Source organism: Battus philenor, unplaced genomic scaffold (genome assembly GCF_028537555.1).
Source record: "Battus philenor isolate CCGP_79_NKW_IND1 unplaced genomic scaffold, ilBatPhil1.0.hap1 SCAF_20, whole genome shotgun sequence".
Classification (NCBI taxonomy): Eukaryota; Metazoa; Arthropoda; class Insecta; order Lepidoptera; family Papilionidae; genus Battus; species Battus philenor.
Genome location: NW_027181683.1, coordinates 8,411,854 through 8,439,146, shown reverse-complemented (window position 1 = coordinate 8,439,146; position 27,293 = coordinate 8,411,854). Strand labels below are relative to the sequence as shown.

General features: G+C 32.2%; 1 protein-coding gene across 1 annotated transcript; it reads left to right on the top strand.

Moving 5' to 3' along the window:
* The first annotated feature begins 502 nt into the window (after positions 1–502).
* On the top strand, positions 503–15,463 carry LOC137922891 (NK1 transcription factor-related protein 1-like). Its single transcript, XM_068765998.1, has 3 exons — positions 503–988; positions 14,243–14,436; positions 14,982–15,463. Exons 1-3 carry the CDS (start codon positions 595–597, stop codon positions 15,396–15,398), a joined length of 1,005 nt encoding a protein of 334 aa, XP_068622099.1. The 5' UTR covers positions 503–594; the 3' UTR covers positions 15,399–15,463.
* Positions 15,464–27,293: the final 11,830 nt, after the last annotated feature.

Below are 27,293 nucleotides of genomic sequence, written 5' to 3'. Positions count from 1 at the left end.
CTAACCTAGATCAAAGCTGGCTATTATCTTTGTTACACATTACACTTAAGAAACCCTAATAACTTTCGTTTTACACGTAAAACGGCATAAGACACTTGGATACTGATGGATTTGACTCTCTACAGTTAAGAGTTACAGCACACGATAAAACGTATTTGCGATAATTAAAACTAGATCTATTATCACACGAATCTAAGTCTTAAATATAAGCTATACTTAGGTTGAATTTAACGAAACATATCAAGGACTATAAGCTGTATGAAAGGGAGTGAAACTGGTAATAGCTGTGCTATTATCCAGATAGCAATAAAGCTTATGTTCGTTCAGCAGAAGCATGGCGTTAATAAAATGAAATTGCTTTGCGACAACACCCCGTATGTGGGCGTGGCGGGTTCGGACGCCGAAGTATGCGAGTACGACACTACGATGCCGCCTCGAACGCACGCGTTGCGCGTTCCGAAAGCATACTCAGTCGCTCATCAATAAAAATCGACAGTGGGACTGTGTCCAAGTGATATTTTAAAGTTACAATATAAAACAAGACGAAAAATTAACGAAAGCAATATTTACAAGCAATAAATTAAAGTGTGTGAAATGGAATCCGACGTCGGGAAAACTCAAACTAAGAAAAAGGAACCTAGACCATTTTCTATAGAGTCTATAATAGGCAACACGGATAGAAAATCACCAGAGATAGATATAGAAAATAGTTTGTCGCAACATTCAAAAAATTCAGAAGACGAGGAACCAGAGAGGTCCGAAGAATTAAACCGAATGAGATATTATTTGAATGCGCCATTTCTACATCAAAGTGGTGTTAGCTTCCCATTTATACTGGGTTATCCGGAGCCGTGGCTTTCCAGGGTGCTAGGTTCGACTGTCTCCGCGCAGAACACTGTAACTGAAACTAGAGAAAATGTGAGAAGAGAGAGTCCATTAAGTGTAGGCAGTGAAGTTGAAAGTGATGGTGCCGAAGATAATACACAGGGTAAAATGGTTTCCTTATTTTATTATTTTGTGCATATTATCATTTTAAAATTTATTATTAATAATATCGAAACTATAAGTTTTTAATACATTTTTACATGTTAAAAGTGTACATATACCATAATTATGAGTTAAAAGTAATTTGAAATTAAAATTTGCTTTGTTTATTAGTTTATGCCAAACATGATAGCTGGAGTCACGTTGCCGCGCTTCTTTTGATCTACCATGTGTTTACTGTAACGTACAACATACAAATATGTACGTCTAAGCTAATAAATACGTGATAACGAGAGAGAGAGATAGAGAGAATGTTTTGTATTCTATATAGAAATTTATTGCCTCTAATTATATTGTACAGGACGATTGGTAAGAGGTGTAAAATCTTTAGAGAGATAAATGTATGGCTAATTTGTCAGCAAAAAGCTTTAAATTTTTTTCCCCTATTTCAATCAGCCCTGCATAAAGTAATTTTTTATTAGAATACGACAGGCGAATAACTTCTGGTAGTACAAAGTCTGCAAGTACAGATTGTAAACAATAATTAATTTCGTTATATACTAATCCGAATTTAGAAAACGTATTACGCATTATTGGATAATGAAATACATTGATTGATAGCAAATAAACTATACATTCACCCTTTTGAAGCTTTTGCACCTTACCTCTCACTTCAATTGCTGAAGAAGTTTTGGACTTCCATTCAAAAACAGTTATAATAGATTTTTCAGTATTAAATTAACACTTCTTAAAGAATTCGGAATGACCTGAACCAGGTCATAGTTATATGCATTAAGACTTCCTCACCTACTTCTCTCAATGTTTATTTTATAATCAAACGACATCATTCCAGCCGTATTGACTTAACTTTCTACTTGAATCAATGATTTTGTCCCGCCGGCAAAAGCTCGTATTAAACGATTGCTATTCAATCATACTTATTTTCACACATTTCTATACTAATATACATTTTATCACCAGTGATAGTTTTTAAAAAATGGTTCGACTTCATTAGTTCTTAATAGAAGAGGAATAGAAAACTTATAAAGTTTCTGTCAGTGTGCTCATATGGCACCCAAATAACAAATTTCTACAAGTATTATGTATCCAAACTTATCAAAACTGTTTTATGCCAAACCTCTGGCTGCTATATCATCATTTCAGTCTCAATAAGTCCACTCTAATCCAAATTCAGAATATCTTAAGCAAAGTAGATATTTACCGGAGCTTATTTTAACACTAGAAATAGTTAGCTAAGAGCCGACCAGAAACTCAACACTTGCACCTTTAAATGAACTTTAACATTTTTTTTATGTGTAAATTACAATATCTATCATGTAAATAAATCAACCGAGTTCGACATATTTCGATCAACTAAAAACTCTTGAAAGCCATTATAAAATTTATTTAATAGTTTACTTTTAATTTTAGATTTAAAACCGAGAAACGGAAGGTCTAGGATATCTCAGAGAACTTTATTATATATGCTTATTCCCATACCCGTGAAGGATTTCTGAACTTTTTGAAACTACTGCAGATAGATGTCCGACAGAGATATCCGGTTGGAATCGACTTATAGACATTAACAAGATTATCTGTCTACCTTGTGGGAGGACGTCAGAGATATTTAGCTATATCGTATTTGATACTCTAATCTTGTTGCATTTTTCTAAATTACACTATTTGACATGTAAGGTCTAACGCTCTTACTGAAACTATAGATGCATCAAATATTTTTCATACTATTTTTAACGTATCCTAATTTCTTACTTTTCAAAATGTTTTAAATTTGTCAGTAAAATTCAAAAATTTTGACGGACAGAAATACAATGGATAAATAGCGGAAGGAAATTTATATTTTTAAGATATCATGTATTTAATGATAACAACACTAGCTATGCACAAAGAGGTTTTACTGTAACATTTTACATATATTTTTTAAGTTAAATAATATATGCGAGCAAAAAGGATATTAGTGTTACCTTCTACCGTTATAATTTATTCTATCCATGAAAGAAATATAACATTTGTTTTACGAGTATGTTTAATTAATCAACTCCATTATAATCGGCATTTTTACTTTTGTAAAAAAATATGATACGCATTTTAAATTTAATTGCAGAAGAAATCTATTATTTATTAATAGATCCTCACGGAAGTAGAAGTACAGCAGAGAAGGAAGAAAACTTATTTGAGAGCAGAAACAATGGGTTCTATCAAAAATTGGCCGGGTGAGCCCCGAGAACCGTTTCTCGGGGCTGACGTCCCACGTAGCATGTTTAAGAACGCTTCCTTGCAATGCAATGACGATGACCTTTACCGCCCAGACTTCTCTCCCTATCTAACCAAATTTGAAATGATCCTGCCGATGCAGTGGTAAAGTATAAAGATTTGCGTTCGTAGGTCGTTAATGTTAATTTTAACTTTGTACATTAATCATATAGGATTGCCACTGCTTAAAGTTTCCAGAAGATGGGCAGTAGCGTTCTCTGTATACTGTGATACATATGTATACTGTGAGCCCCAACCCTCCTGCCAAGAGTGGCGTTTACGGCATACCCAGTAGATATATTTAGGTGATGCCTATACCTTGCAGTCGCCTATGGGCTGTAACGACTACCAATGCTGTTTGGTTGTATTGCGATCGAAGGGATCTATAACGTCATAAGTGCTGGTAGTAAATATAGAACAATAAATTTAACAGAATGGTTACAATGTTATTGCTTTTATGATGATAATATTACGTTACTTTCTTAATTTACAAAATAACTAAGTTGGGTCTTTACGGCCTACCGCCATCGCAACATCGCACTTGCGAATTAAAAATACTTCACACCAACCATTTTCCAATCATCTTTATATAAAAATCTTTTAACAAAGTGATACCACAATTAAACTATGGAAACTAGGTACATGCAGTTTTTCTGAAAATCGAATAAAAAAGAAACAAATGTGTGGTGAAACACTTTGCATTATATAAATGTAATACATTCACATTTATTATGCAGTGGTGTATAAAAACAACTTGAATGTACATATATTAAATAAAAAAATAGGCATTAAGGACTTTCATAATATACCTCTAACGCACCGTGCTAAAATCTAGATTTGTAAATTTATCAAAAATTATTAAATGAATTTTTTTTTTATATTATGCTAACGAAGTTGACTATAAAGAAAAATAATAGTATCTTATACGAGAAACAAAAAAATCTTTAATCTATAATATTTGTTATCTTAATCGTATATTTAAAAAATATTGTACTGTCAAAATACAGTTAGTTATAGTGTTTCTGAAAAAAGGATTAACAATTAATAATAATTATCATAATTGAGCCGCCGGGTTTTAAGGATCTAGTTGCTGGAGTGACGACAAGCGTAGCGTAGGGCATCCCCCCATAAAGTGGATGACTCCCACAGATGACCTTTTTATTCTATAGAGGAAGAACCAACCGATCCTATTGGAAATATCCTACGACTAAAATAATGACAAATTTATAACAATGATTTATGGGTATTGAATATAGTTATAGAAGTTGATCGTATTAATACCTTTTATAATAATAGTGACGAGATAAACACGCATTTTAAAACAGTAATTATTTCTTAAAATTTTTGATTTTCAATTTATCAGACTGCTATATAATTAACGGTGAAATTTGATAACATAACGTTTTGTGATGATATAGTAAAATATTCTTATATAATATACAATTTGTGCATTATTTATATAGGATTGCCACTGCCCACAAACAAGTTTCCAAATACATCACACTGCGATTGCGAACTCTCCAGCCAAATGTGTCGATTATGGTATAACCTCCCATTAATATTTTTGAGGGAGGCCTATGCCTAGCAGTGGGCGTCTGTAGGCAACAAGGTTTTCCATAACTGTAAGTTACTCTTATTAAATAGTTTGGTAGTAAAACGATGCATGTTATGGTAAAAACATAAAAGGTCATAAAATAAACCTTTATAAAATTTAATACCCAGTATGTACATATATTTAGTTTAGTGAAGTAAGTATTCAATTGATAAAAATTCTGTGTATCACAGGAATAAAATATACAGAAATATGTTGTAACATGTACAGATATGTTTCTAATAACACCATATTTTTTATTCCAATAAAATATGCATTTTAATATGTCGCAGTTACAACTCTAGCATCGAGGTATATATTTAAAAATGAATGTATGTCTGTCTCCACTCGATAGATTAAATAACCACATATCTAACAGTAGTGAAATATTGGTAAATCATTAGATATATCACCGGGAACTTTTTTGACAAATTGTTTTCTTTTTGATAGTTTATGTTTGCGGAATGCAAACTGCGTATTTGTCCAGATTTTTAATTTGATGCATAACACAGCAACGAGTGAACGAGTACACCTAGTTACCTATAACACGTCCAGTATAATTTCGACAGACGTACGTACCATAAATCTGTAATTAGTGACGGCTCCTTGAAATTATAAAAAAAATATATCACGCCACTCTAGTACCATCTGTACCGTGAAATTGTCACATTTCCGAACGGAACGGTAATGTTTGGCGGGAATCTTTACTGACAGCTGTCTTCTTTGTACAGAAACTTGACAACCAAAATCGAAAGATAATAAAAAAAATGATTATAGTATTTGTAGATATACATTGACTACACATATATACTGTATTTGTTATTGTTTAAATAATGTGTAATATACTGTCTTTAAAGGTCTGAAGATAATTATAATTTGAGTCGTGTCTTAATACGAGTATATATAACAAATATATCGGCAGTCGATTTTTTACATATTTGAAAATAATATCTTACTAATTAAAGATGAATAGAATTTGTAAGAAATTCAACAACTCCATGCCGAAACCATACCCTGAAGTTTTGACTCTCGCTATGAGGTTACCTTTACTTGTTTTAATATTATCTGGACCATATCTAATTGGGCGTATAGAAAGAGACAAGAGTGAAAAGATCGCCGGTTAAGATGTCACTTAATTATTAGGTTTTCATGTAGGCTTTATCTTACAGAAAGTGTGTGTGTAAATATCCTATTGTATTAAGCATAATAATGCATAAAATGATTTGTTGTTGAGGAATTTCTTCCTGCTTATTCTGCACTAATAAAACACCTTACGAAGCAGAGTATAGTCAAAAATATAACAGATATTAATTTTTTTTTAAATTTTGCACTACAGTTCTAATGGTCGCATTTTCATCAAATGCGTAATCGAAGGATTAAAAATAATTTAGTAAGCACTTACTATGTTTATATATAATAAAATAGTTGTTTAAATAATAAATGAGCTATGGAAAAATAGTTTGTAATGTTATTGAATCTTTATTTTGTAAAACAGTATACAGTGAAATATAAGTATTTCGTGCATATAGCACGAAATACTTATATTTCACTGTATACATACCTTATTCACTTTGTATATTTATTTTCATTATGTTACTATAATTGCGTAGCTATGTTCATAGTAGGTAATGACGTTCGTGGCTTTGTTGTTAGGTAATCACTAAATATCACCGTAGTAACTAGCCGGTCCCATTTGACGTAGGTCCTGGAATGGAATTTCTACGACTACAATGATGATATTGTGATTTGCCCGACACATATTTTTTTATTGTTTATAGGCAAAGCATTTGACTGACATATCTCGCCTGATGTTAAGCAATGATGACGTGACATGCTTGCCTAGAAGATACCGATTCACTTTAGACTTAAAGATTCCCAAGTTATAGCTAACTATAGCTAGGAAAAACGACGCCGAGAGGTTGTTCCATTTCTTGACTGTTCGCACTGTTAAAGTAGTAGCAAAACGGTTAGTATGGATTGAAGAGATTACAACCTTGTATAGATGTGAAGCAGATAGGGGAATTAATTTATGTAACTTGGTCGCATACTCTTCAAAATACAGTCTATAGAACATGAAATCTTAGTAGTCACCTACACAGTCACATTCACAACCGTACCCAGATATTTTTAAAACTCCATGTAATATACAGGTTTCGACTGTGATAAATGGACGGTATAACTACGTATATAATAGCCATGTGGCGCAATTGGCCACTTAAAAACTCAAGAACCTTAGATTAAAAAATTGAAGCACGCTGCTTCCACGCACAATCTATAATTATCAATTCATATTAAATAATTAGTTTGTATAGATTGACAAACCAGTTGAGATAAATATAATTTTGAGAATATTTTGCTTCCAGAAATCAATATTACCGAAGAGTTGTGAGACGCAAAATATACAAAAAGTTTAGTCGAGATTACATTATGACCTGAATCTTCTGGAATTTTCTAGAAACAGATACCTTTTTGTACATTTATATTTCGGATAGATTATCATTAATGAAAAACTTCATTAATTACGACTCTATAAAAAATTATGAAAAGGGTTTCAAATTAGCAAGCTTAAAAAACGGATCGACGTATTTTAAAGACTATGAAGATCTTTTGCGTTCACATTTAAAAAACTACCTGCCGCAATGAGAGATATGAGTAGAGCCGAAAATTTAGCGTTTATTCCATAAAAAATATTAAATGATGAAAATGATAAAAATGAAAATTAATAATAGAATTATTAAATGTAAGAGTTCTTTAAATAGCTTTTAAGCTACTTTCAGGTATAATTAACTTGCAGGTATCAAATTTAATTCACTACTCAAGAGAACATTGTGCACATATTTTATCTCATTACAAACCGTGATTTTCAGAGTTTTAGTTTTAGCTGTAGGGTTTCTTTTAAAAATCCTCGTGGGGGCACTCTACCCTTCTTGCAGTGAGACAACAGATCATTTCATGTTTCCATTTCCCTCGGGTGCGTATGCACAGAATGAGTAAAATGTATTATTCATATTATTTATTTGTCTAAAAATCATAATATAGGCCTACATTTAGGAGTGAATGTCCCGAGGCTGAAACATTAATGATGACGAAGAAACATTGATATAATCAATCGTAATTGTAAATGACCACAGCATACAAGATCTCACATATTTTCATCAGATAAACCAATGAAAGAAGCGTCTAAAATTAAAAATCTATGTAACTGACACAAATGTGACTTGTTTATTATTTTTAATTCGATATTAATGTAACAGAAATACATAAAAAATTATGAGTAAATACAGCTACGTATCTCACAGAGAAAAGAAAATGATACCAGTATACATTATTAAACTTAAAAAAGATTTAATTTTTTTAATCGTATAGTTTTTATTTAATTAAAGATTATTTCCTTCTTTAATATAATTTTTATACAGTGTTATTGGTAATATGTATAAAAGATTTAATGAGGTGTATGCATAACATATCATCAACGCCATCTTCATCAACAGCTGATAGACGACCATTGTAAACATAAATGTATGGTTTATTTACTGTCAAATTATGTAATTATAGGTACAGGTTTTTAAAAATAATAAATACCGTAATGATAATAGTAAGTTAAAGCGCCTTCGAAATTCGGATTACTACATATTAAAATTAATTATTCTTTACTATCCACCCCTGCAGACTCAGAGAATATAAATAGTACATCAATGTAACACATTGCATAGTGATCACTATAAAAGGTAATTGGCGAATAGGTGTAAAAGCTTTAAAGCTTTTTGGTGATAAATGTACTTATTTTTTTTTTGGTGATAACGTACTATACGACCCTTTTTAAAGTTTTTGCAAATATAACCATCCAAAACCTAATAATTCTTTATAAAAAATGTGTTTATAATTTTTTAAGTCTTTATCATTATTTTTTTCCAATTCGAAAAAGCTCTAAAATTAAAGTTAATATCATTGTTTTTCTCTATTTCATTTTATTTTCTTGTTCTCTTGATGTGGTTTACCAGGGACATCGCTGTTTATACAATATTATCATTTAACTGTATTTATTTGGTTGGATCCGGCTCTGCTTAGAATTTCTTAATTATTTTAAACATGTGGCATATTTATTACAGCTTACAATTAAAATAAATGGGTAATTTTATTAGAATAATTAATATAATTCGTTTAACTTAATAACTTCCCTCATCACTGCGTACTTCCAATGTGTGTAAGTATATATAAAAATGAAAGCGTCTGTGTCTGTAAAATACTCGTAATGTTCAAATGAAGATAAAACAAGTGTAATTTATTTTTAAATATAATTAATTGCCATCGGATCCGTCGCCGACGGCGACTTGACTTTTGAAAATCGAATTTATTGCAATGAACTCGGTTTTACTCAAAAAAACTGTTACCTTAAATATTACGGATTCCGTCTTGAAGTGGCAGTGCGAAGAAGGCACATAGCCTAAACCTCGTTTACGTAACTTTTCTCGAGGGCTTCCTAGAGACCCATGGGTTGGGTAGTCACATCACGTGTAATATTACCGGGTCCCTGAAGGATTATTGGGAGGCCGCCGAACTCTTTAGATTCCTGAGGCGGGCATAAGTGACTTGACGCAAGGGCAAATATACGTTTAGCATCCCAACTTAATGGCACCCGAGAGGGCCGAACCCTGTCTTGTCGGTTGCTATTGTCTGGCTAATTACCTCTCAGAAAAACGTTAGATTTAAATTGTCTTGTAGGTGGTATATCCGATTAACGAATCTGGAAAAAACTCGTGATTACTCGATGATATTAGAACTCTTTTAAATTTGACCATGATGGGGCCGGAAAGGTCTCACACTCGATGATACGGCCCAGTCACAGCCCTGTTGAAAATAACGAAATATTCTACGTACGTACGTACGTACGGGTCTTTGCTTATTAACAAAAAAAAATGCGTGCTTGCCTAGTCAATTCACTAGTTCTACAATTTTTTTTTCAACATTATTACAAATAAAAGTAAACTCAGAAATCAATAATATAAAATAGTTTTACCTTTCATATAATTATTGCGGTAATTATTCTAATTTTTTTGTAACAATTTCAAATTTAAAAACTATTATTGTGGTGGTTAAATACTCTTAGAATCTGTAAACTTAGTTAATAAAATTTTAATACAAAAGTCATCTTAATAACATATCCTTATTTTTACATTAGATGGGCTTCTAGTAATTTTGTAGAAGCTAGTGGTGTGTATATTTATTTTAAATATGGGGTCTTTTTTTCTTACAAATCTTTCTGCCAAAGCTGTTGCCCAACCAGTTGTTTCGTCTTACGTCGGTTATATGATCAGCCCACCGTCTCTTTGATCTGCCTACTTCTCTTTCCTGCTGCTCTCTTCCATTTTGTTCTTCGTATCAATCTTCACAACGTGATATGTGTCTGGTTATTTTTTATCTTTTGGGCATGAATGAGTAAGTGTGTCAGTTTAGTTCTTTTCTTTTGATATCGATTCCCTTTTAATTTTATGTAACCTTACCTTAGCTACGCGTCGCTACATAGTTTTTTTGTGTTTGTAATATTATTTTCAGAGCTTTTTGTAAAGTGAAAAAATGTCGATAATTATTCTCAGAGATTTCACTTTAACTATCCGAAAAAAAAATGTATTGTATTCGTGTTGAAGGCGACAGCTATTTCACGAATTGTTTTATTTAACGTTCGAGGAAATTTTGTCACTAATACGGCGTGAAAAATTTAAACAGATTCGAAACGTGACAGCCATTTTTAGCGCCGTCCGCTTATCGAAATTTACCGATAAATATCCGATTTGAACGAGACTGCGTTTTAAAAGTTTACGAACGATTTAACTTCGCCGCCTGCGATCTCGCTAGGGCTATCATAAATTTGAAATGTAGAAAGATTTAAGAACAAGGTTCTTACTATTATTTGCTGCATATTATGTACTATATATAGACATACTATATGGTGTTGTATGTTTATATGTTATATTTAGTATCATTTTTCTAGGTTTAATAAAATTAGCAGCTCTATTGTGGGCAACTGTGTACGGTATTACAATATACTAGATATCTCTGAATGTAACAAATTTAAGAAGTCTATTGAAGGAAACCTTTGAAAAAATAGTATTTACGTGACGAAAAATATAATATAATAAAAGTTACGTAAAGCATTTAAGTGATAATTAAGCTTAGGAATTGGTCTACTATTGCATTCATAGTAACCACAAAAAATCCATTTGAATTTTATTGTGCACTCTTCTTCGACCAGGGTGCGTTTGGAATCGTCATAGCTTTAAGTTGAGGGATGCATTTATAGGGGAATTCAATGTGGTTCTAGTTTTTATTAAATCGGTCTCTTCTAGTATTATTCTTATTGCCTACTCAAGTGGTCACTGTTAATTATTCTGTACTGAAAATGATATGAAAAAATAACACAGCAAATTGTGTTTTTATTTATAATTAATAAAGACATGTTTGTTCCGAGAATTGTTTTTTAGGTTGTTTATGTATCTCTGTTATTATTTTATAACTTAAATTAAGTTATATTTAATAATAGCATCCCTATGTTTTGATCAATATATTGTATCTATTCACAAATGTGTTCTAAATTCGATATTAAAAATTCAGAGCGCGGTCAAATGGCGGGAACAGAGCTTAACGCCTTTACAATTTTATTATATCCATTGGTACCAGTTTTATCATCTCTAAAATCTACGACGTAAAGGTTACTTTTGCTTAGCTGCACGGTAATATGAATGTTTTTATATCCTTACAATTCATTTGACGCATTCGATAACTGTCGATCGTCATCGAGTCGGCCATAAGATGTAAATAAATATATTTATTTACCGAAGGGACCGACTTTATGGACGTTCTTTCATGGAAATTGCACAACTGCACACTCGAATACGTAAAATTTTGACAGTACCTTTCTTGTTTAGCACTTTGTGACCGCAACTAAAATACTAATGTTGTTTGTGGCGCTATATGCTCCAACGTGAATTTAAAACCTATGGGATATAGTCAACATTTACAACAATAATTATATTTTCACATTCAAAAATAATCATCATCATCATTATATTAATCGTAATACGTCCACAATTGGACATGGAACTTCTCCATAGATTGTCGACAGGAACGATTGGTAGCAGCTTTAAGTCTCTTCCGCCAACCTTAACAAGATCGTCAGTACACCTTGTAGGTGGACGTCCCACACTGCGCTTGTCCGTAGTCTTCTTTCCAGAATCTTGACATCCTCATCAGCCATCTTTTCCGCCCTTTTCTTCATTTCTGATTCGATCTTGTTGACAGATCCCAAGAGTTTCCCATCCTATTCATGGCTGGTAGAGCAACTGTGACCTTGACAATGAGTCCCAAAGAATCAAACCCGCAACTAATTTTTCATTTAGGTATTGAACATGGTGTTTGTCCACTTTATAAACAATTTTTTAATTCAAATCGTTACTAAATTCTTGTTTTTATGTTTCGAGTATATCAATTTAACCTGTTCAGTGTTTATTTTAAATATAAATATGTGGAACTCATTCTTATTGTTAAAAATATTGAACTATTTACATTAAAATTCGTAAAAGCAATTTGTAAAAACTACATTCAGCACATACTTAGGCTTAGCAAAAATAAGATTAACCTTTGTTTTTTTTTTCAAAATTTTATAATCAATAGGTAGAATATTTGAAAAATAGGATAAGATTCTGTGACACAATTACAGTATGATGTACTTTAAATTGATCAAGACTTGGCAAGCACACGGTCATTCAACGAGCCATTAAGAGAGCTATACTTAAGAATCTGAAATGAGGAGATCCGGAAACAAATGAAAGTAACCTACAATACCCAGCGGTTTGGCGAGTTGTAGTGGCAGTGGCCAGGTCACATAGCACGCAGAACAGACGCTAAATTTCTGGATTAGAGACCACGGACCGATAAGCGTAGCGTAAGATAGTCCCATAAGGTAGAAAATTAACTTTTCAAGGTAGTCGGAAGAGGTTGAGTGCAGATCGCTTTCAACAGATTCTACTGGAAATCTGTTAAATAGGCCCGGCAAAGCATGTCCTACGGCTGAAATTAAAATAATTATGACATTTATGTTACAACTACAGTGGTTCATTACTTTTACTCGTTAAAAAAATATATCAATTATTGAATATATGGTACATCCTATAAAAAATCGGTGGTTTCATAAATAATAAACAACATAATGAAAATGTAGTAAGTAGCATTATTTATTAGCAGTATTGCAGAAGTTATTAGACTGCTGCATTCCAATAGTAAAAAAATTAATGTAACATATGTCAGAGTGATTAACTAAATCATTGGAAAAACGTTAAGAAGCTTTAAAGATTTATGCTGACAAATAAACTACACGTATATTTTTCTAAAAGGTTTTACACCTATAACCAATCCTTAAAAATAAAATACGTAACGAATATGATTTTATTTATTCCGTCCACTGCCTATTCAAAGATCGTATCTAATCGATATATACACCAGATAGTATCATTTATTCTTGATGTGTCGTTAGAACGTCGCACTATTAGCACCGACACGGACATCACGGATCAAATGGACGATAAAAAACGATGGCCGAGAGTTGCGACGTCAGCGCTCCGCCCAGTAGCTGTTTCGGCCAGGGATTGCCGGATCGAAATGCCAAAACGTCCATGCCTCAATGAGGGGTTGTCAAGGGGCGATCATTTTGAGTCCGCAATATCATCTGCTACACTAACAAAGTTTTCCTGTAAATGTAAATTTTACTGAAATTTGAAACTTTTCTTGGTTTTTGCAGAAATAATCCTTTGTAAGATATTTTTACTGCTATAGTCAGGCATATATTAAACATATATAAAACTAACATAATAGTTTTCGGGTCTGGATTTTATTTGTAACACTGCAAAACCTTTATTTCGATTTCAATATATTTATTATTGTGAGGAAGAATGTAAACTACATATATGTTGTTTTGATTTTTTGGCTCAATTTGGATATAAACTCTTGTATTATACAGATTCCGTTGGTTCAGGAGTTCATAGCGGAAGGCACTTACTCTAAAGTTTGTTTACTTAACTCAAGGGCATCCTCAAGTACCTTGACTCAAGCTCATGCCATATGACCGGATTTTTGTCTTGAATAGCAATACTTTTTGATAACGGAAATATAATTGACGTTATCATGTAATTACTATGCATATAAGTACATAATTGTTATTTTAATTTTTTAAGTATTTATTCGATTTAAATATTTTTTTTGTCTGCCGATGCTAAGATATTTACATTAATCTTACAAAGCAATACAGCCCTCTTTTGCGATCAATTAAATATTATATTTTAAAAGCTAAGTCGAGTAAGAAAAATTTGTTTGGCGAAAATATTTATATCAGTTTTATTATCACAGGTAACGATTCGGAGCCAGATCTAGAAGATTCCAGCACGGACACTCCTCGTGAAAACAGTAAAGCTAGACGACGCCGTACTGCCTTTACTTCCGAGCAACTTCTAGAATTAGAAAGGGAATTCCACGCGAAAAAGTATCTTAGTCTCACTGAAAGATCTCAAATCGCTTCAGCGTTGAAACTAAGTGAAGTTCAGGTAAAATAATTCATTTACATTTTTTTCTAACTACGTCGTATTTATTCGTCATTAGCATTTAAACTGTAGCTAAGCACTGCTTGACATGGCCTTCTCAATAGATTTGCAAAAAGACCGGTCAGGGGCGGCCTGCATTCATACATCATAATTATTATCCACAAAAATAATTTACCATTCTATTGTATCTTTGAACTTAATTATGAAAATACAATTATACACTGATGAGGGAGAGAAACATGTAAATTTTCAAGATACAACATTATCAACTAATTATTATTAATATACAATATTAATTATTAAGGATTATCAGTACTCAACACCATATTGCGACCCCTATACCGCCTGCTAAGCGTGGTCATTATGGTATATCCCTCGATAAATATCTTTGTGGAAGGCCTGTCTTGCTGACGATACATAAAATAATACACTTACACGATTAATGCACTCTTAGTTAGCCTATATTTTTATTATTTTTCTCGAATTTTTTGTTACATTTTAAAAACTGTGATGTTCCTGTAAATAAATTTATTAAAAAATTCTTTCAGGTCAAAATTTGGTTCCAAAATCGAAGAGCAAAATGGAAACGTGTAAAAGCAGGTCTTGCATCAGGCAGCCATTCTAGCGGCAAGAACGGTTCGGGTACTAAAATAGTGGTACCAATTCCAGTTCACGTAAATAGATTCGCAGTTAGAACTCAACACCATCAAATGGAAAAACAAAATGGTTTACAATTCCGTCTAGATAGAACACAACCCTTGCCTGGAAGTTTATTGCAATCCCAAACGTCAGCATTTCTAAGCGCTTCAAAAGTAAATCCAGAAAACCGACAAGATCCAGTTATTCTCAACCCCGCACTAACCCGCAATAGTATTTACGAAGCAAGCATGTCTGCGAGATTGGCGACAATGACTCAAGCAACGTCATTAAGGCATTACCCAAGCCAAAATGGCCGACACAGTTAATCATTTTCAACGAAAAAATAATTATTGAGTTTCTAATGTAAAATAAATAGTTGATTTTTAAGTATATTGCCTAAAATATAATGTAATAAGTTTATGAAGATTAAAATTGTGTGATAAATTAAAAAGCTTTTTTTATAAATCTACTAATACCAAAATATTTGAAATTAAATCAAATTATGTTATATTAGCCTTTTGGAATATTTTATTGACTCTATTTATAAAATATTCCAAAAAGGCAAAATATATTCATAAAAAATAAATCATCAAGTACAAACTGACTAAAATATAAGGAAATATTTTTGTCATAAACTCTCTTTGATATCAAACAATCGTTGTAAATCAAAGTCAGTCAATATGTAATGCCTGTTAAACAATAATGTGTTGAATAAAAAAAATAAACAATGTTACGTTACCATATGCTCTATCATTGAGATTTGTGCAATAAGACGAGGCATGTTTTTTTACTAGATTTTGAATTTAAAAAATCTTGTTTGCATTTAAATGTCTTGGATATGAAATCATTAGTAATCATTTGCCGGTAGTTCTGCTTGGCTTGATATGAAAACTGTACTTCTAACGGCAGTATTTTTTATTGCGAATCAATCTAAAAAATAGAGAATTATTTACTCCTGCAAGTACACCTTTACCGACAGCAAAAAAATATGGCGATAAAATAATTTCTATCTTTGTCCCAATATCGCATGTCAAAAATAAATAAATTTTGTTATTGTTAACCCCATACAGCTAGAAGGCGTGAACGTTCAGTAATCGTTTATTTTTGACGATCTATACAAAAACCGAAAACAGAAATAAAACTACACCATACTAACAGTTCTATTTCAAGGCGATAAGATACAAATTTGTCAAGCAGCTTACCAGCAATTTATAAACTGAAGTAGACCGCAACGATTTCTGGACTCTGGATCAAAAATAGTAAATATTTGAAACAGTACCATATGCGTTTGACGTAAACTCTACTTTCCATTGCTAAATTCATTTTATGTTTATGTCATGTATTAAATAAAAATGATCTTTTTGCTTTTCACATACGACTTAAATTTAATTGTAACTCTAACTCTATAGGGCTGTCAAAGACACTAATGCAATTGCCCTTTGACATTTGACACAATAGAAATGAACGATGGCTATTACTATTCGTTTAATTTTGAAAAAAAAGTTGTACATTCGTGTTCAGAATCAATCTAAGTGGTTAAGATTACCTAGGCAGTGAAAAAGGCCACAGGATATTCAAAAGGTCGTACAAGCTTATTGCAGGTAAATTATTAATGTAACGGACCCTGTCAAGGTCTCAATAGGGAGACATTAGTAGGTGTAAAGAGTTCTAGAATAATTACAAAAAAATCCAGATGAAGCTGGAGATACCAAAAAAAAAGAAAAGATTTGTCTATAACCAAATAAGAAAAATTACGCATTAAGGATATTGACGCATTTTTATTACACAAGAAATAATTACGTTATCAAATTTATTTATTTTAAAAAAAGTAGCCAGCAAAAAAATAAGAATTGGAAGTACAAGTAACTACGAAATTTTAAATTTTAAATTATTAATTTTAAAAAAATTTGACAGACCAAACAATCCAAAACAGAAAATAACTTTTGACAAACATTACAGCTTTTAATTTTCATATACTCAATGATAACAAGGATTAGCTTTGAGTTATTTAATATCGTAATAAAACCTTATGGTTTATTATGTGCCAATGAAACATTTAACTAAATAATTGTATCAATATTCCAATTTATTGCTACAGCCGTTAAATTTTGTTAAAATTAAATAATTGTATTTAAAACCCACCGCCGTTTATCCATCTATAATGTCTGCATTGTACGCTCACACCTCTTTGTAACAAGCTTCGTTTTGGCGCTCGACTCCGCCCACAGATTAGCGCAAAGCGAACCTATTAACGACACATCTGTCGAATCCTATGCGATGCCGCTACTCATTGTTATGCGTATAATTGGCCATAATAACAAGAGAAATGTAGATAAAGAAAACTGGTGGTAGGTTTTTAAAAGACCTTTATCTCTGTCGTTCATATATCTGCCGAAAAAAAAGTTTTATGATAGTATTAATGACTTCCAGTTCAAATGCATCGGATCAGCGTGCATACTGTAGTGCTACCGAAACCGCTGTACCGTACTTGATATTAGCGCGTCGTGGTAAATGTTTAGAAAGAAAAATTAGCGCCGCAGCCGTAAGCCTTATCGGCAGACTGATGGAATGGCGACCGATACTTCTCAGTTACAGTAGTACTATAGGCTAATGCCCCCGTAGAATGTACCATGTCATATGTCAAGGAACGATTGCACATAAAGTACTTTTAAGTTTAAGGACCCTTCCGGTCAATGAACTTAGCTCCGTTGAAGTCGTTAAAGGGTTAACAGCATCAACATTAACCAAGAATAATCATAAAGTACAAAATCTCGTTTTGTAGCACCTATCTTATAGCAAGCTATATTACTTACTGGCCTACTTGTCTCGTCACTTTAGTGTTAAAAAGGGTGCTTATTCATTATTACTTCTTACGTAGGATATCCTTTGCGAGACATGGGTCTCCCGTGTAGATTTCCAATTGGACCTTTTAGGAGCGGTCTGGATTCAGCGTCCTCCGATAACCTCAACAAGGTCCTCTGTCTACCTTGTAGGTCGACCTCCCACCCTGCGCAATCTTGGTCTCTATTCCAGAATCTTAAGGCCCCTGCGGTTGTCTGTTCTGCGCAATGTGGCCTTCATACTGCCACGTGAATTTGCGTGTGATTAGAAGCAATTTAATCTGTAAAGCAAGGATCATCGCCTTTATGATACTATGAGTTTAAAATATTTTTGACATATGTACAATATTCAATGTATATTTCAAATTAAGAAAGAAACTAACGGCAAGCTGTTGCGACTACCCGTATTAAGTTGATTAACCTTACGGGGTATCTAGAACCCAGTCTTACTGTAACTTTGAAGTGAATATGTACTGTGGACTTTTTGTAGCTAGCTTAGTTAAGATAATAATGCACAACATGAGTTCATGGAACGCTGGTGAAACGTTAAGCAAGAAAATAATAAATATATAATAATCAAGACCCTGCTTCTGAATTGATGAAAAAGTAAAGTTGCAGAAGGATAGTTTGAAAAACTAAAGAAAGAAAACGTCGCAGCTTTTCATCTGCAACGTAACACCTAAAAGTCAGAAGTGATTAGCTCCGATAACTTTGTTTTACCGGGTGTGTACTTCGCACCTATGTTTGGCCGGTGATTTTAAACATATAATGCAAATTTTGTCAAAACTAAAAAGCAATCAAAAAAGTCGTCCGGGAGTGTACTAGACTGTAATAATAAAAATAAATATCTGGAATACTGTTTGATAGCTTATACAGGCGTTGCAGCGATAACTACGTGGACGACTTCATGCAAGAGTGCCGAACTAGTATTATCACTCATATAAACATTATAACATCAAGACCACAAAATAACTTACCTTATTTATCTCGACAATTTTATGTACTTATTTGTGATGCTAAAATTATTTAATAATAGTCTTTTTTTCTAATTCTACATCTAATATTATATATTCTTATATCACATTGATAACTGTTTTCAACAGATGCCTTAAATGAAAATAAACTGTTCTAAATTCAAAAATAAAATCCCACCTAAAACTGAATAAGTCAACTTGAAATAAACTATTGTTAATAGTACGGTCTCATGTCATAAGGGTGTGGCCACACCATTTGGCCGAATGACTTTTGGGGCGCGACGACTTTGCAACATTACATGCTGGCAACTGGCAAGCTGGTATTAACAATGACTAATTGTTGTTTATCCGACTAATATTATCGACGGTGCCGTGCATTGTTGCTCTCTTTGATGTGATGTCAAATTTATGATATCATGTTTTTATGATTTTTCGCTACTAATATAAAACATTAAAAATAAACAAATGGCGGTATTGTTAATGGTACTTTTATTCTGGCTAATCAGACAAATTGATTTGTTTGTTAAAACCTTTTTAATAAATCTAAATATTAATATTTTCAAGACAGACATATCAAATATAAAAAGGATGAAAAAACGTAAAAATATAAAAGCGTTTTAAGCAGCCCAGTTAGTCGCTAACAGAATTAACGCATAGATTATTTGTCAGCAAAAACCTTCAAAACTTTACACCTTTTTCCAATATAAAATATGGAAATAGGCGTAAAGTGAAAAGTGAAATATTTTATATTCATTCATTTTTTCTTTTTGAATAAAACAAATCAATAACTTCTAGAAATACAAAGTCTGCAGGGACAGATAGTAAACAATAATTAATTTTTATATGTTGTAATAGCAATCAATTTTACACATACAGTCTCTTAAAAGTTTTGCAACTATAACCAATCAACCTGTATAGCAGCTCGTACCAAGGCTCCAGAGGGAGCTGTTGAGCTTTGTTACCAAAAACGAGGTTTAAGCGAAACGCTACGTGTGTCCTGCTTGTTATAAGAAATAAGAATATAAAATGCTTTTGCTATGTTATATTTACGTATGTAATCATTGTATGCGCATTTTACATTTATATTTTTTAACGTCATATACCCTTTGATATTGTACTAAGGTTCTTGTAGAAATAACTAAAGCCCTATTTATAATAAATAACCTGTTTCTTGTTTACAATTCCCGCGACATGAATTATGAAACGTATATAATATAAAGAACTATAGAAAAGTAATTATAATTTAGTATAAAATCAGTGCTCAGTGCAGTCAATGTTATATCATAAGTTATATCCTATATTCAAACTGTATCGCTTACTGTATAACATTATCTCTCAAACCCGCGGAATCTGTAAACGCCAAAGGGCCACAATGACTGTCGCTAAAAAAAATTAAAATTCAGAAACTGTACAGAAATCTCGACGTTATAAGAGAATGAGTTTAATCTTATTATGTTTTTTTTAAGATAAAGCGTATATAATTTCTAACGTTTTTTTTCAATCAAAGTAGTCCAAGCCAAAATTGTCATAACGAAATCGTTTCTTGTAATAGCCGCGTATTTAGGAGGCCGCGTGTCGTTTTAAATCTATTTTCGCGTTGTATTTGTGATGCTAATGCGAGACGGTGCGGTGTGTTGACGCGACGAGACGGTCTCTGTTGACTTTAGTGCCGTGCAGTCTATCGACATTTTATCGTTTTTGTTTTACGAATGATAAACATTTAACACTTGCACTGAACTTACGAGGCATTTGTCGTAAGTTTAAGGTGGTTTAAGAAAATTTATTATCTTATTTTACCTTTTTAAAAAATTGTGTAATGGCAGACTTAATGTTTTAAGCTTTCCACTCAGCCCAACTTAATAAAAAAGAAATAAATCTACGTAGATCTTTTCTCTACTGCTAAGAGCCGTTATTTCTCTAATATTCTCGTTAGTATTTTATAAATATGTTTTAGATTATGTACGCAGAAAAATAGATAAGTAAACGTAGCAAGGTATAGACAAAATCAATGAACACGGTAATACATCACAAGACAGAATAAGATAAAAATAAAAGCTATCGAAAGAAGATTCAAAATTTAAAAAATTAAAAATATCATGCCGAGACTAATGGTTCAACTGTTTGCCAGTTATATCTAATAGTAACATTGTGAACTATTTATATCTTCTTCTTCTTCTTTTTAGCCGATAGATGCCCACTGCAAGGCATAGACCTCTCCCAAAGTTCGTCACGATGACCGGTCCTGTGCTGCCTGCATCCAGTGACTTACCGCGACCTGAACTAGGTCCACTTAGTTGGGGCACTGACTTCCCGCGACCTAAATCAGGTCCACTTAGCTGGAGACCTACTCACGCCGCGTCTACCAGCCCGTGGTCGCGACTCGTGTACCTTTCGGCCCCAACTGCCATCAGTTGAACGATCGATATGATCCGCCCGCTGCCACTTCAGACGAGTGATTCTTCGAACTTCATCGGTGATCTTCGTTCTTTTGCGTATCCCCTCATTTCTGATTTGAATTCGCAGCGAAACTGCAAGAAAACCCTCTTCATTGCTCTTTATTTATAAATGGACGATAAATTAGAGTTAATAGTTGGTATCGAATAAGTGTGCCAACCTTTTTTTTTCATGAATTGTTTCGCAATAATTATGAATACAATGAAAATAAAGCAATCTAATAATTCAGTTTAAATTAACAAAAAAAACTTTTTATGTATAAAAAATACAAATATATTACTTAATTATATTTTTAATACTGTTATATTTTCAATCAGTCACAACTCTAATATGTGCATGGCATTTGATGCGTAAAATTTATACTCTTGTCGAGTGCACCCTCGCCTCGAATCTGACAGCACAAATCACAAATTCGCTTTCGCGCTATGAAGCTTGGGTTTCGCTTAACAGTCTATGACTTAAGTGAATAGAACATGTCGTATAATTTACAAAATAGACTTTATATTTTTGATGACAGATAAATAAATATTAACGTTTTTTTTTAATATTACATTCGAAATTTGAAGTTCTTTATCAATAAATATCGCGATAATTTTCCATTATTTCTTTTAGGTTATAAAATATTAATCTGTATCAGATGATTAATTGTAATACTTTAACGTGTTCTGTTAGTGTGTCGAAACATCAGTCTTTAATCTCAAAAATTTCAATAATTTTTTTTGTAATAAAACGTATGTAAGGAATACAACAATTTAAAGTGGATATAATAATACACACACATTTTATCGGGAATACAATTAGTGCATTTCAAATACAGAATAATTGTTTATATTCTCTACCGTATTGTATAATGTTTCTTTATTATTTTATTTACTTACTTTTTTCATTACTTTATTCGTAGAAGTCATTTGTCAGTTTACCAGTGTTTGTTTTCGTTGGTTGTTGTCACCTTTAAAAATTATATACCTAGTTCTGACCTCTCTGGAATATGAAACATTTTTTTATGGGAATGCGATATGTCAATATTTTCGGACAGTACTAAATCTACAGGGAGAGATAGTAATCAATAATAAATTTTAATAAGTAGTAATTCGAATTTTTAAAACAATTTATTATTATGCTATTCTATTATTTCAGAAACCGTTAATTTTTGCATAGGACGTAATAGAAATTAAGTTACAGCTTTTATATCTATAAGCAACCATCATGTATGTTTTAGTAAGTAATAAAGATATTTCAATATACATTCTTGTTGTTATGCTAATAAAACCGAAATCGTGATATTTTTTAAAGAAACTATTCTATGGCGCCAGCCAATGGATTATTTTTGACAACACAATCGAATATTTTACTAGTATTGTTTCGAGTTTTTATTAAAATCCGGTGGCTAATGTTTTTTGACGGATTTCGTTTTTAAAAAACGCTGGCGCCAATGAATACGTGCTAGAAAATTTAATGACTAAACAATTCGGGTAATAATTTAATCTTTTAATGAAAATATTGTTATTCAAATTTAAAATTATTAATGCACATTACAAAAAGCGAAAATTTTATTTGCTTAAATATATTGAGTAGTTAGAAATTAATTATTGCAGCAACGTTAAAGCTAAATTAGGTTTATGTCCTCTATTTCTTTTACTTTAAAATTCTTACCAAATCGCATAATCCGAATACATGTTTAGACTTTTCCTACGGAAAAACAATCTTTTGTATATTTTCCGTTTATATAGTAGATTCACATTTTTTCCAATCAAACTTAAAATGGATTAACCTAACCTTGAATTCTTAGTTTTATTCATGTTGCTTATATGGTTCTTCCAATAATAACTGCCCTTATAAGGATTACGAGTACAACTATATGATTTTATTAACAACAATAAAACTTTATTATATTCGAAAGCAATAAACCAATCAATTTCAAATTACGAATTCACGGTAGCACCTCTTTGAAGCACCGACTCATACTCTATGCAATATACAGCATGGTCTATGGCCCTATTTCTTTTTAATTTCTTTACAATGCCGCCGATCATGCGTTCGGGGAATAATCGACCGATGTCACGGAATGCATCACGAAATTACGTTGACAGTATTTGTTTCATTATTTAATTACGATTCTCAAGAAAATAAATTCATGTTTTTGTTCATCAATATTTATAATGAATTATGTACATAATAATAACAACGAATGATAAAATATTTATGGTTGAAAGACATTATGAAATAAATTAACCACCGTTTAAATTAAATTACGAGTGTTCTAATTTAGTTTACTTACCCTAAAACATGGGCTTCAACGTCATGTAGTAGCAATAGAAGATATCATTATTTTATGTTATTTTTTTTTTAAAGGCGGAATTTTATTGTAGCCCGAATGACATTTGCTGATCTACGCTAACGTGTAAAGAGCGCCAAGCCTAAGACCTGGGAGTGAATCTCGGTTCGGATTTCTACATATTACTTGACATTATCATTATCATCATTATTATCATTATCTTCCATTAAGTTCTCAGACACTTCCGCTCCGTAAACTCGGCTCCGATGAAGTTGTAAAAGCCCCCGGGCTAACCACAACAGCATCAATCGAGAAAAAGTTAATACATATTACTATTTCACCAAATTGAGAGATTGACACAACCTCTTAAAAACTTTCAAACTGGTTAACAGTTTTTAAGAAGTTTTTTTGTACTGTTTTCATACAGGTTAAATCAACGTTTTAGTTTTTTATATCATAATTTGAGGGAGGTATAAGTTTTTTTTGGACCGAACTCTCACTGTTGTCCAAATGACTTTTGCAGACTCCGTTTCGGGGTTTCAGCGCCTAGCCGAGCCTTTGATCTTTTTTAAGAAGCGTAAGGCATTCGCAGAAAATTAAGAGACATTACAATACGGTGTTAATGACAATCGGAATACTGGATATACTTAAGCAATACTGTTTAGTAACGAAAAAAGATCCACACATCTTTTTTCCCATAAAATACCGCAGAACTCTTTCTGATATGTGCGACAGTTATATTGAACCCTTTTTTATCGTATGGTGTTTCTTTCGTAACCAGTTACTAAGGCTAATGAAATGCTATCGATTGGGTTATACACTAAAAAAAGTGACTTATGATGTCCAACTTTCACTACAGCAGCATATTACTAGTAAAAGAAGATTTCCATTAATATATAGATTAACCACTCAAAACTAATACAGCTAAAAGAACAACTGAAATAAACAGTTTAGAAAGCATTTAATTTATGCATTTAGTTATTTATTTACAAGGTATGTACACAACATAAAATTTTATTTTCTATTAACAATAATGATATATCCTTATTCGTCGTCATCGTTTCAACCTATACTTGCCCACTGCAAGTTAGACCTCCCCTAAAAATGTCTAAGGGGCGATAGACCTAAATCGCCACGTTTGGCAGGCGAGATCGCGATCCCAGTATGTGGTATTATGGTACGCAGAGGACGCTGCTGCCTATCTTCTGGAAACTTTTTTGTAAGCAGTGGTACTCCTGTATAGTTAATGCACAAAGTATGAATTATACATAAGACTATATCGCGAGATTTGAACCCGCAACCTATGATCGCACGTCTCACTGCGGGACTATCATTGCTCATGTTATTTTATTAATTATGCTAGGATTTACATATATTTTTTATAAAACGTAAAATATAAAAAAAATATTGGAACAAAATTGTAATTAAAATCAAAGTAACACATACCGAAGATGAAAACAATTAAGAATACAAGGATCAGTACATTATTCATTATATTATACGTTTTTTCTTGATAATACCTTACCAGAATTTATTAAACAAAGTAAAGCATATTTTGATACATTCAATTAACCCATTTCCCATAAAAAAAAACCGCTTAACTTAGACGGTGACGTAATACAAGGAAGAATTTCACTTGCTTACGTTTGATGTGTAGCTCAGGGAACAACCGTTGACAGTTTGACATTAATAAATGTCAATCAGGTAGGCAAATGATATAACCAGTGTAAAATGAGCCGCATATCGTCCGTAAATAACGCCAAGGTTTATTGCAATAAGAAAGCATCAGTTGTTAGGGAGGGGTCAATATATATCGACCTATTTGAAATGACCAGCGAGTCCTTATAACGATGTTATGCTAATACAATAATTGGAATCGTCGGGCCGTCGGTCGGTACGTCAAAGTGCAGTATTCAGTGCCGATAAGAGACGATTAAACGTGATTTTGTTCATGAAGTACGCTTCTTTTCAATTCGTATTCGTGGAACGGTGTCTGGGAAACTTTATACCGATATCCATCTTTCGGCGCAGTCTTATGAACTATTAGAAAGGTTCCACGGCCTATTTAATAATGAATACTTCACGCATACAAATTGCTTCGAAATTTGACCGAGTTCTAATTGTTGTCGTCACTCCGCTCGTATCGTATTAAACTAAAATATTATTAAAATATTAAAAGGAAAACCGATGTTATTTTTTTTTTTTTTTTACTATTGGACGCCAAAATAACAATTAAAAGATAGTAAAAAAAATGTAAAAAATGTATAGATAATACAAAAATTCGATAGCTTATGCAGAGGTGGTACAACAGGCGGTCTTATCACTTGAGGGGATCACTTGACCGATGGCTAAAGATGAAAAACAGTTTAGGGTGTACATAATAAAACATACTATATAATTCAGATTATAATACACTTAGTACATAAACAAACATATAAATACAAATATACACATACATGTAAATACACACATTACGATACAAACACACACACACGCGTGTATATATTTATATATATACATTTTTATGTGTATATATATATTTATATATAAATAAATATGTATATATATTGACATATATATATGTGTGTGTGTGTGTATGTGCGTGGGTGTAATGAAACAGGTATTATACATATAAACCGGAATAAGTAATAAATGAGACAATATCTTACCATCTTTTAAAAGCTAACAGCAATATAGAGTGTCTTTTTGCCACTGGCAATGCATAACCTAACAGTGACAATAGTGAAAGATTTCACCATAAATATATTAGAGTGAACGGGTATTATCTATTATTTATTTACAATATATACAGTGTGATTGGTTGTGTTTCAGGAGTTATTTGCTTGTCGCATTTTAAACAAAAACAATGAATTAGTGTAATTTATTTTAAAGCTATCATTTTAAACAGGATGATTGTAAATAGGCATAAAAGCTTAAAAGCATTTCGCTGACATATGACCTATACCGGAAGTATATTTGAAACTTTTACAGCTATAACCAATTATTTGTGTTTAGTTTGGGTAGACTTTTACATACCACCGATATATTAATAACAGATAAAAATACTATTGTTCATACATACGCTTTATGTACGGTACTCGTCTCTTTTTATATATACTAATAATAACAATATTAACACTAAATAATTATGGAAAACAGTTAAAGAAGGAATATTTTTAAATATGGAATAATTATGAGCGGCGCCCAGGAAATAGCATTCTAACTTATAATTTTTTTTTTAATTGCGGTCCCTTCAATGACGTTCGGCATTATGCCTACTGCGTTGCGGCGGCGGTATAAAGGAGGCAGGATAGCGTGCGTTGCATCGTAATGCAGTCGCAGCGAGCGACAACTTTAATTGATTTGTCTATGCCTCTTTTTTGTTGACGTGGCCTATACTCACGTCACTTAAAATTAAACACTCAAAAAAGTTAATGAACGTGTAAAGTTTTAATTATTATTTAAATTAAATGGAACCATAAACCATCATGATGTATACATGATTCTCAGTTATCCATTACATCACTAAATACCACATCAACGCTACACAAATATAAATAGAATATTACCTACTGTATTAAACTTAACAAGTTAATGTAACTTAGCTAATTTTGAAATTATTAATTAAGTTTAGTTTATTTTCTTTATAATTTAAATTAAAGTGAGCGCCAACACAAC